Below are 12547 nucleotides of genomic sequence, written 5' to 3'. Positions count from 1 at the left end.
CATAAATAATAATCCCCTTTTGAAAATATTGATACAAGAATTATGGTTATAGCCACAACCATGATCCTAGTGTACTCACCTTAAGTGCTGGTTCACACTATTGGGATGTGGGAACATTGCGAATCTACTGCGTGTTCCAGCATCGCATTCGCAGCACAGGCAGAACACTGTGCCATATGCGATACGCTGGGGGTGTCAATTCAAAGTTAACGACACCCCCAGTTCAGCTCGCATATCGCAGTACGAACTGACAGTTTGCACATGAATCGGATCGCACTGGTGTGAACCACCATGCAATCTGATTCTGCTGCGGACCCAAAAAAGGGTCCTGTGCGAGTTCACTGCCATGGCAGTGCGAACTCAACCACACAATCTGTATGGCTGAATTCGCACGGCACAGACATCGCATGTGGTTTTAGGAGCAGCGAGCTCTGAATCACATGCGATGTCTGTGAACGCAATAGTGTGAACCGGCACTAAAAATATTCCATTTATATACGTATGGTGGTATTTTAAAATGGTTGTAAACCTGCTAAAAAAAAATGCAAGATAAAGGCATATGTGATAGTATGCATCACATACTAGCACATTATAAAATACTCACCTTAGAACAAAGCCCTCTCAGCAGCGACCGGCCACCATTGAGAGGGTTGACATCTTTTCCCATCCTTTCTTCAGGAATCATGGTCTCCGGCGCTGTAAGTGGCCAGAGCCATGATGACTTCACTCCTGTGCGCGTGACCCCTCGGTTCAGGCACAGTTCACTTCAGAGTTGCATGTGCTGCTGACATCAGTGGCTGTATGCAGGTTGAGTATCTCCCAAATTGTGCACGTTTAGGAGACATTCATTTTACCTACAGGTAAGCTTTACTATAGGCTTACCTGTAGGAAAACATATTAAAACAGGGTCTACAACCGCTTTAAACAATTTAAATTAAGGCATTAATAATTACCGTCATCGCTGTAAAGCATCAACGTTTCCTCTTGTGCTGGTTGCGCCTCGTGGTTGCTCGCAGGGTCCTGCTCATCAGTCGGTTGTTGCAGCACTGCACAGAATAATATATATATTTTTTATAAACTTCATAAATAACGAAAAAACAAAAATGTATATTTAAAAAAGATTACTTACTATGGCTATCAGAGTCATGCTGTCCGGGTACTCCGAGGATGGTATCTGGTCCAAGGCACCCCTTTAGCTCCTCCTCATAACTATTGAACGTTACATCCGCAGGTGGGCCTCCTCCTGTACCTCTTTGATATTTGGCAATTATGGACATTTTTTTTTTAATTTGCCCTTTTATGCCGACTATCCGACGTTTGCAAGTTTCCACATTTCGAACAGTATCCCCTGAGGCATTTACTGCCTCCACTATGTTGCTCCATATTAAATCTTTTTTGGACTGGGCCAAAATTCGTGACCTGGGACCAAAGAAGCGATCCCAATTGCTTACTACCCCTGAAACGAGCACGCAATTTTGTGCGTAACTAAATTTCGCTCCCCTCTTTTTTTTAAGGCCCTCCATCCTGCTTCCAATCCTATACCCTCAAATGCTTTATATTTTAACACTAACTTCTTTTACAGGAGTGCACCATTTTTGCAATATTATGGGGGTTTGATTTACACAAAATACATATTTGTAAAATCCATTTTTTTTATAAATGAATTTCAATGTTTTTTTTTTTTTTTAATGAAACCATTTCCTTTAAACTGGTATTATTTAATTTAATTTTTCTATTTTTTTTAAGTTTTTAATTTTATTTTTTATTTATTTTCAACCTAAAATGTGGTTCAGCTCATGGACTGTTCTATTTCTGGTATACAGGGTTTCTAATTAATTATACAATTTTCTTTAATTATTAATTCAATATTTTATTTATTATACAAAAATGATTTTCAATTATTTAATGTTTTTTTTTTAATTGGTTTTATGAATCGTGCATACCTGCATGATAAATGCAGTCACAACCATTTCAGGATATACCATTCACATAACATGCACATGTGTGATGATTATATAATAATCATAATAATGTTTTACAGTTAGGGGGTGTCTGTTTATTGGCTATAGAGATTTTTAACTTTATTATTTTGTTAATATGTGTAGTGCTTCGTGTTTCACTTTCTGGTTCTGATACTGAAATCTCCCGAGGTATCGCGAGATTACAGCAACAGAAGCCGTTCTGCAGTTCTCAAAGCGTTTGGAGATCACTTCAATTCAAAGTGAGAGAAGCGATCTACAATGCTTTCTAAGCTGCCACTAGGAGGAGAACAGATTCCTCCGAGAAGACATGTGAATGCAGCAGCAGTGAAATATCACTGCTTACTAAACGGACACCTTATACAGAAACAGGAAGTCTCTAAGGAAGACAGGAAGTTATGTAAGTTACAGACAGGAAGTCTAAGGAAGACAGGAAATGATGTAAAGTACAGACAGGAAGTGAAGTGGGGTACAGACAGGAAGAGAGGTAAGGTACAGACAGGAAGTGAGATATGATACAGGCAGGAAGTGAGGTACAGACAGGAAAAGAGGTACAGACAGGAAGTGAAGTGAGGTACAGACAGGAAGTGAGGTACAGACAGGAAAAGAGGTACAGACAGGAAGTGAAGTGAGGTACAGACAGGAAGTGAGGTGAGGTACAGACAGGAATCTCCATGTGGGAGGAATTATAGAGAAGACGTTGCTGGAAGTATCAGCGGAGGAGGTAATGAGATTGTATTTTATCATATCTCCCATCACTCTCCCTTGTAGGACTCCATATTTCTATGTCCCTCTTTTCGGTCTGATGTACACACAGACATATGAACATACAATATAACGCCACAAAGTCTTCATATCGCTCTCAGATTTCCCTCAGATATCAGATTATTTCATGTACTGAAGTGAAAACACTGATATAAAAGAAAAGTAATGGTGAAATAAAACATAAGTGGGTGTAACTGATCACATTGTCACCAAACGTCACCCCCAAATAAAAGTTTTCCCTGTAAGGGTCCGGTCACACCAGGAACTGCACGTTTCTCATGAATTTCCACATGTGCGTTTACATGCATTCTCAGTGCATTTTTTAGCATTGGGAAGGACAGGGGATCAAAGGAGACAAACTTGTGTTTTGTCCCCAGAGTCACATTGCGTTGTGTTTACTCCCATGTACATGCGTTTATGTACTCACAAAATCAGATACTTAAAGACTCATCCAAACCACATGTCAGTGTTTATCATCCACCTGGATGGAGATCCCTCTTTGGATGGGATGATCCCTCTGCACAGTGCTGGACTGGTGAAGCCTGACAGGGAGAGCAGCAGCTGCCGCTATATCACACAGGCAGGCCGCCGTATGGAATTTTTTTATTTTCTTTCTTCAAAACCTTGTGAAAAAGTGAGATCTGCAAAAATAATCACCATGCCTCTTATCCAATACTTTGGGGTGTCTACTTTCCAAAAAGGGGGTGATTTGGAGGGGGTTAGTACTATCCTGGCATTCCAGGACCTCCAAAACTATGATAGGTAGTGAGTAAGTGATATACTGTATGCACCTTGAAAGCCTGAAGGTGGTCATTGGATTTTGGGGACCTGTATGTGGCCAGGCTGCCAAAAAGTCTCTCACATGTGGGATCCCCATACTCAGGAGAATGTGTTTTGGGGTGTAATGCCACATATATCCATGGCTTGTGTGAGAAATATCTCATTAACCACTTTAAGACTGGAGGATTTTCCTGCTTAATGACCAGGCCACTTTTTTCAACTTGGCACTGTGCGACTTTAACTGACAATTGCGCGGTCATGCAATGCTGTACCCAAACTAAATGTACGTCCTTTTTTTCCCACAAACAGAGCTTTCTTTTGGCGGTACCTCTGCGCTTTTCAATTTTTGTGATATTAATAAAAAAAAAGTGCGAAAATTTTTCGAAAAATCTACATTTTCTACTTTGACAGTTAAAAAATATCCAATATATTCAATTTTTGTCATATATTTTGGCCAGAATGTATTTAGCTACATGTCGTTGACAAAAAAATTCTCAATGAGCGTATTTTTAACCACTTTAAGACCGGAAGATTTTACCCCATTCCTGACCAGGCCATATTTTGCGATTCAGCACTAACAGAATTGCGCAGTCGTGCGACGATGTACCCAAATTCATTTTATTTAATTTTTGAAAGAAAGAGTGACAATTTTGAAAAAAAAAACAATATTTTTCACATTCTGATATATAACATTCCCCCCCAAAAAATTACAAATCAACATTTTTTAGGAATTAGGCCAATTTGTTTTCTGCTACATATTTTTGGTAAAAGAAAATCACAATAAGCGTATTTTGATTGGTTTGCGCAAAAGTTATCGCGTTTACTAACTACGGGAAAGATTTATGTCATTTTTATTGTTTATTTTTTTTTTTTACTAGTAATGGCGGCGATCTGCGATTTTTTTCAGGACTGCGACATTGCGGCGGACAGATCGGACCCCTGACTGACATTTTTGACACTTTTGGGGGACCAGTGTCATTACTACAGTAATCAGTGCTATACATATGCACTGTCACTGTACTAATGACACTGGCAGGGAAGGGGTTAACACTGTTGGTGATCAAGAGGTTAAATGTGTGCCTCATGCTTACTGATGTGTATGGGGGGAGGGTGTTGTGTGACACAGACACAGATCGCAGGTTCAGCTATGCTGAATCCTGTGATCTGTCCCTGCCTGTCACAGAGAAGATCCGCCTGCTGTGTTTACTCAAGCGGGCGGATTTCCTCAGTCTTTCCCCGATGATCGGGGAAGAGTGGCGGTGATCACCGCCTCTCCTTCCCTGGCCCGACTCCTGCTGTGTCTAAACACACTGCCGAGAGAGGGAGGTATATGGCGATGTAGGTCTACGTCGCCAGACCCAGGGTGGCCACGTTGCTGCAGTAGCAGCAATGTGAGCAGTGTTAAAGTGGTTAAAGTGACAACTTTGTGGGGAAAAAACTTCCAAAACTTTTGGCAAAAAAATAAAATCTCCCATGCACTCAACATGCCTCTCAGCAAATACCCCATAGTTTCTACATTCCATACCTTTCACACAAACTAATTATTATACACTTATTGGGATTTTTTTGCCAAAGACATGTAGCAGAATATATTTTGGCCTACAATTATGAAGAAATTAGATTTTATTCGATATGTTTTATAATAGAAGGTAGAACATATTGTTTTATTTTCATTTATATAATAAAAAATAAAAAAACCCATTGGAGATCAAATACCACAAAAAAAAAAGTTCTACTTGTGTGGATAAGATGATATAAATGTCATTTGGGTACAGCGTTGAATGACCGAACAATTACCATTTAAAGTAGCGCAGTGCTGAATCAAAAAGGAAATGCCCCGGTCATAAAGGGGGTAAAACATTCCGGAAGTTTAAGTGTATAAATAGTCTCTGATCATGTTCCTCCAGGGCGGAGACAAGAACAATGATGTCATCTAGATAGACAATACATTTAGGCTGCCCATAGATGGATGATAACTCCTCCGGTTCATCTATGGACATTCCTGATTAACAGAAGTCCATCTAATGATGGAAAACCTTTGTCAATCAAGCAGCTGCTGTGAATTGGCTGCAGTCGCTGATCAGTATTATCTGATAGTGGAGGAGTCCCGCTATCATAATACAATGGCACAGCAGGGAGGATTCCTCCAATCACCTTACTTGTGTGGATGGGGAAATCTATTTTGTTTTATTTTTTGTTATTTATTGATCAGCCCAATGACAAATTGTAGACTTTGACAGGCTGCAGGCAGCGGGGGTGGACGCTGTACCTGTGCCTACCAGGTGTATTATACCGCCAGCATTGCACACATAGGGGCTGGACCCCCCATGTACAAGGGACCTAAGAGATACAATCAGCTTGTCACCCATTCCACCAGACTCCTATAACTGGAAGATTACATTTTTGGGTGGATGTGTTGTAGAAGAACCCAGACCACAGTATTGTGCGGTGAAAATATCATCCAACTTTATTAATCATATATATGTGACACTTTACCAACAGAAGAAAAGAGATAGATTGTTTACATTTCAAGGATATATTTATACCATTTATATCATCTATGCTAGGAAACTGATTAACATATGACACACCCCTCAATAATACCAGCCCCGCCCACTTATGTAACCCTCTAAACATCCAAATCCCTGTAAATTCCCAGAAGACACTTTCATCTTTTATCCATAACAAGCTCATTGGGTAGAAGATAACCCCGAGCCCCTCCTGATCATTCCCACACAACAAGTCCATGTCACCATCTACAAGGTTAGAGGACCTGAAGGAGAACAACTAAACTAAAGTTTAAAAAATTAAAGTAAAACACTGCAAATAAAAAACCAACAAACCACAAAACAAATTTTATACCCCCAGTTCCCATATACATATGGAAATGTCAGTGTTGGGTGCGGTTATGTAGGAAAACAACAATCACAGGACACATCTTACATATCGCTGCTCACACCAGAGTGAGAGGAATAACTCTAGGGACATCATTCATGGATAACTATTTATACTGATGACCTGTAAAGGTTATGAAAAAGTGTCACCTATGGGAAGTTTGTAGGTACTGAAGTTTGTTACGATTTCACAAGTCCATGCAAATTTTTCAGGTTGACATGTTTGGTATCTATATACAAGACACAAACCTCATTTTATATTTTACCAAAGAAATTAGGTAATATATTGTGTTTGTGTCCACTGAAATTATCTTTAGTGTTTTTTTACAGAAAATATGCATTTGATAAACAGCTGTGCTAATATCCTGTAACATAAAAAATAGCAACTACCCACATTTTATTCTCAGGGGTCTCTGCTTTCGGAAAATAAAAAAGAAGTTTGGGGTTTTAAAATATTTTTCTTCAAGCCTAAAAATGTGATTTTAACCATGTGCATAAAAAAGCAAAATCAACTCTAGCAGCAAAAGAAACAACAACAGCAATGTATAAAATTATTATCAAAACTATAGTGGCAACTAATGGCTTAGGAAGGAAACCCACCAAATTACTCAACCAAGTTCCAACTAAACCCATCCAAGACAATGGATCCCACTTCCTCCCACCCAGGTGCCTGTTGGAACTCCTTTACCTTGTGTAGATGTCTCCTTCTGAGATCCTCATGATATAAAATAAATGTACAACACTCTCTATATGACACCAGATTGTAGACTCCACCTTCAGCTTCCGAGAGATAGTCAGCAGCCATGCAGTTCTGTGACACCACCTTAGGTGATGGAGTCACTTCTGGTTATTAATGGAATTTATGAACCCATGTGACATTTTTCTCCCAAATCCAAAAAGATGAACCCCTTGGGTAGGTATCCACCCTAATATAAGTTTGTAGTCCCGGCTACTACAGGAAACATGTGGCCAATCATATACACCTTTTACAGCAGGACGGTAAATATCAAATATCAGAACCAGTGGCGGGTGGTGCTCCATGGGCTGGGGGGGGGACGGCAGATGGACCAGACCGGACCACACCATAGCCCCCCCAGACCACACCAGCCCACACACCCTAGCATTGCCACCTGCAAGAGACCATACACAGAGCCCTTCATAAGATCAGAGTCATGCAGTTCGTAAGATCAGAGTCATGCAGCGGCGCCTTCTCCTCAGTCCCCCAGGTCTGCCCGTGTCTCCTCAAGTCCTCATTCCTCCTCCTCCTACATGGCCAATGGCAGGGGTTCGCCTTTCAGCCAATCGGGAAATGGGTTTCGGACCCGCTTCCTTATTGGCCAGGAGGAGGATCCGTGTGACAATAGTGAATATATTAATTCGCTATTGTCACGCAAATGGGTGGGCTCGGGGCGCAGTGCTCTGCGCCCCAAGCCCACCCTTTTCTGAAGCCTATTAGAGCCTCTGGCTCTAATAACGTGCTTCAGAAAAAAAAAACATTGAACTCCATGCGTTCGGTGCTCTGCATGTAGATTAGGGGGCCGGACACATGGATAGGGGGGGTGGCGCCCCTGCACCACCAATGCACCAGCCGCCACTGATCAGAACACAATTCAAACATAAGACCAACAGCATGAAGTCTTCTAACTGAATGTGTAATACAATCTGTCATTATCATTCCCAGAGTTCCCTCTGCAACATTGTTTTATCACCTGTTATCCTGTCTGTAGATCTGTTATTTTCCCACCTTCTGTAACAGGGTGACAACCCCCATCATTCTGCAGTAACATTACACAGCAGCGTTGTCACCCTGTACAGGGAAGTCTTAGATAGATTATAAAAATCTAAATGTGGCGCTAATCTAAAAAAACTGTTTGCACAGAATGTTCATATAAATCCAGGAGAGAGACAACAGTTCCCAGGTGATCTGTATGCATATGTGTGAAGATCTTTAGACGAATAGCAGTGAAGATCCTCAGTGGGAGAAAGCCACCACCAAACACCCGTACACGCTGATTCTTACCAGATGTATATGACCCTCATCACAATGGTCATATAGCGTATGTATCACAGGCAAATAGGATCCTCCACTCCTTAGTCTCAGCACATAGCAACCGATCTTCACCTCATCGTCATACGGCCAAGATCACCGCAGATAGTAGGCGTTGTGTGTCACTCATCTCCGATGGTTCGATGCTGCTGCATCCCACCAACAAGATGGCCGCCGTGTCTCTTCCGCGTGGGGCGTGCGTCGCCGTAGGCTCCACCCGACGTCGACCCCTTTGTCGGTGGGATGCAGCAGCATCGAACCATCAGAGGAGAGTGACACACAACGCCTACTATCTACGGTGATCTTGGCCCTATGATGATGAGGTGACGATCGTTTGCTATGTGCTGAGACTAGGGAGTGGAGGATCCTATTTGCCTGTGATACATACGCTATATGACCATTGTGATGAGGGTCATATACATCTGGTAAGAATCAGTGTGTACGGGTTTTTGGTGGTGGCTTTCTCTCACTGAGGATCTTCACTGCTATTTGTCTAAAGATCTTCACACATATGCATACGGATCACCTGGGAACTGTTGTCTCTCTCCTGGATTTATATGAACATTCTGTGCAAACAGTTTTTTTTAGATTAGCGCCACATTTAGATTTTTATTGCCTTGGATCTGTTATTCCAGGATTTGTGTTGGCTGCTTTTCGCCCTTTTGATGATATAGCAATATTATTTGTTTTTAGCGCAGCAATATTGTGTCATATTAGATAGATTATAAGTAAGACACAAAACAAGTAAAGTCCAACTTCAGCTAACGCTTCTAAAGCAGTTACAGCAACAGGTATTTTTAAAGTTTTAAACCACCATATGAATGAAAACTGATGGTTGTAAGCACTCCCGGAAGTGTTATATGGTGTTTCCCAACCCCTCCAACTACCATTTTTGCCAAATAGATTGGCCTTCTAAAGGAAGTTGGTTAAAAACAGATCTACTGGGAGGATCAATAGATAATACAATTGTTACAAGGGACGATGCAGAAAAACAAAAACTTCTATGCTAAGGACAGATTACACCATTTATATAATTATTGATTTTTCCCATAGTAGTGCCAATGTCCTAATGTTTCCAGAGATGAGAAGTGTTCTTTGCAAATTTTACCCCAAAAAGAAACTCGTCCATTCAGAATCATTAAAGTGAGCCCCAATAGGTGGAATTTATGTGACTCGGGAAGCATTTGTCGGAATATGACCACATACTTAGGACTTGCTAAGCTCAGGTCTATGGAGATGAGTAATAGTTGGACAGAGAAAAAAAGATAACAAGGACATCCAATCTTCTCCTGATGGAATCCCTGAGACTTTCAGCAGAACTAAATGCAACACAAGTAGCCAGCTGAACTTGAGTGAAACTGTTGAATGCATACCATAAAACAGCAGCAACTCAGTGTTGGAATGCCTACACAAGCGTAGGAATTTGCTTTTTCACTGAACAGAGACTTCACCTTGGCTGGTGTCCCAGCTACATTCTGTCCTGCAAAGCTGTCATCTATGAGAGGAGATGGGAAATGTAAAGAAGGCATTGATCATGGGAGAGGAGGTAGAACTTGTAATGGGAGGTGTGGAAAAGTTGGTCTTATCTGGAGCCCTCAAGCCTGGCTGATGATGTATCAACAGTCAGAAGAGTCTGGAATGGACTCTCCCAATGTGGCCTCAGAGACTGGGCAAGATGTCACTTGACCACTAGTCTCTGGTACTGAGGCAGTGTTGGTCATGTATTAGCTCAGGATCTGGCAATGACAAAAACACTTGGGAACACATCTCAGTTAGTGAATGATAAAAAATACATTACTTGTTCAGTCAAAGCTCCATTAAAAAAAGATAAAGATGAAAATCATGAGGAAAACATTCAGTCATTGGTGCCTATCAAAAAATAGTCAAAAGGTAAAATATTCACAAGCCGCCTAGGTATGTATCTGATGGAGATAAGAAATAAACTCAAAGCACCCAATCATCACATTCCAGTCTGCTCACAGATTTTAGTTCGTTTTTTTTTTTTTTTTTTTAAGTAGCATTTTATCTTTTCACTTCTTCCCTAGCTTGTGGGATGACATTGGCGAATGTGAAACTAATGGGACACCCACAAATTCTTTAAAATCCCTCCTTCTTCCAGAGCTACTTCTCTGCAGCTGAAACTTGTGAATCCTCTGGTGATAGATTAGCCCAACATTAACTGTAAAAGCATTTTCACATTCAGACCATTAAAACGACTTCTCTCCAGTGTGAACCCTCTGGTGACTGGTAAGATTTGACTTCTGTGTAAAAGTTTTGCCACATTCAGAACACTGATATGGCTTCTCTCCAGTGTGAACCCTCTGGTGTATGATAAGCTCTTGCTTTGTTTTAAAAGATTTTCCACATTCAGAACACTGATAAGGTTTTTCTCCAGTGTGAACCATCTGGTGTATGATAAGGTCTTGCTTTGTTGTAAAAGATTTTCCACATTCAGAACACTGATAAGGTTTTTCTCCAGTGTGAACCCTCTGGTGTATGAAAAGGTCTTGCTTTGTTTTAAAATATTTTCCACATTCAGAACACTGATAAGGTTTTTCTCCAGTGTGAACCATCTGGTGTATGATAAGCTCTTGCTTTGTTTTAAAAGATTTTCCACATTCAGAACACTGATAAGGTTTTTTTCCAGTGTGAACCATCTGGTGTTTGATAAGCTCTTGCTTTGTTGTAAAAGATTTCCCACATTCAGAACACTGATAAGGTTTTTCTCCAGTGTGAACCATCTGGTGTATGATAAGGTCTTGCTTTGTTGTAAAAGATTTTCCACATTCAGAACACGGATATGGCTTTTCTCCAGTGTGAACCTTCTGGTGCATGATAAGGTTATCCCTCCTTGTAAAAGCATTGTCACATTCAGAACAATTATATGGCTTCTCTCCAGTGTGAATCCCCTGGTGTCTGATAAGATGATACTTCTCTCTAAAAGTTTTGTCACATTCAGAACACTGATATGACTTCTCTCCAGAGTGAATTCTCTGGTGTCTGATAAGTTTACCTTTTGTTGTAAAAGCTTTGCAACATTCAGAACACTGATATGGCTTCTCTCCAGTATGAAAACGCTGGTGTAAGTTAAGACTACCTTTTGTTGTAAAAGCTTTGCCACATTCAGAACACTGATATGGCTTCTCTCCAGTATGAACCCTTTGGTGTATTATAAGCTCTTTCTTAGTTAAAAAAGCTTTGTCACATTCAGAACACTGATATGGCTTCTCTCCAGTGTGAACCATTTGGTGTGTAATAAGCTTTCCCTTCTTTGTAAAAGATTTATCACATTCAGCACACTGATATGGCTTCTTTTCAGTATGCATCATTTGGTGATATATAAGGTTACTTGCTTCACTAAAAGCTTTGTCACATTCAGAACATTGATACGGCTTCTGTCCAGTGTGAACCCTCTGGTGTTTGACAAGATGTCCCTTGCTTGTAAATGCTTTGACACATTCAGAACATTGATATGGCTTCTCTCCAGTGTGACTCCTCTGGTGTATGATAAGATTTGACTTCCTTGCAAAAGCTTTGCCACATTCAGAGCATTGATATGACTTCTTTCCAGTGTGAACCTTCCGGTGTGTGATATATTTTGCCTCCATTGTTAAACCTTTATCACATTCCAAACAAGAAATAGCTTAATATGACTCCTCTTTTGCATACATGGGTTGGACTTTACTATAAAGCTATTGTTACTTCCAGTCCTGAAATGACTTCTCTCCTTTTGTCCTCAGAGGTTGGATCAATGTTGAAGAGAATCCAAAACATTTATGACTTTTAGAACATGGATTTGTCTTGTGTCCTTTGTGAATCTTCCAGTGAACTGCATTAAAGACTTTCAGTCAATTAGGACCCATTTGGCTCATTTCCAATGAGTTGTATTGATGAAGACCAACATGACCGAAAACTTGGTTCCTCAGTCCACCTGTACAGAAAAAAAAAAAAAAATCGGAATTCTTTATAAAGGGCTGAACAAAGTTGCTTTCTATTTTTAATGTCTATTATTAAATATTTTGTATATATAGAAAGAATATGTACAGCATTATATATGGATTTTTATTATAGCTTACCTGTAA

The 12547-nt window shown here is 40.4% G+C and overlaps 2 protein-coding genes across 2 annotated transcripts in view; both read right to left on the bottom strand.

The window, feature by feature from the left end:
- LOC309548372 (uncharacterized protein) overlaps nucleotides 1-12547 on the bottom strand; it is a gene marked incomplete at both ends in the record, with an annotated part of 1605927 nt that overhangs the window by 177136 nt on the left and 1416244 nt on the right.
- Nucleotides 10466-12073, bottom strand: LOC309545771 (uncharacterized protein; the record flags this gene model as incomplete). The annotated part of the gene is made up of 1 exon (XM_082245124.1): nucleotides 10466-12073. One exon carries the CDS (start codon nucleotides 12071-12073, stop codon nucleotides 10673-10675), a length of 1401 nt encoding a protein of 466 aa, XP_082101250.1. The 3' UTR covers nucleotides 10466-10672.

The sequence above is a fragment of the Pelophylax lessonae genome (genome assembly GCF_965119305.1).
Source record: "Pelophylax lessonae genome assembly, chromosome: 2".
In the NCBI taxonomy this organism is placed as follows: domain Eukaryota; kingdom Metazoa; phylum Chordata; class Amphibia; order Anura; family Ranidae; genus Pelophylax; species Pelophylax lessonae.
Note: the sequence above shows the minus strand (reverse complement) of the source record. Positions and strands in the feature narration are given on the sequence as shown.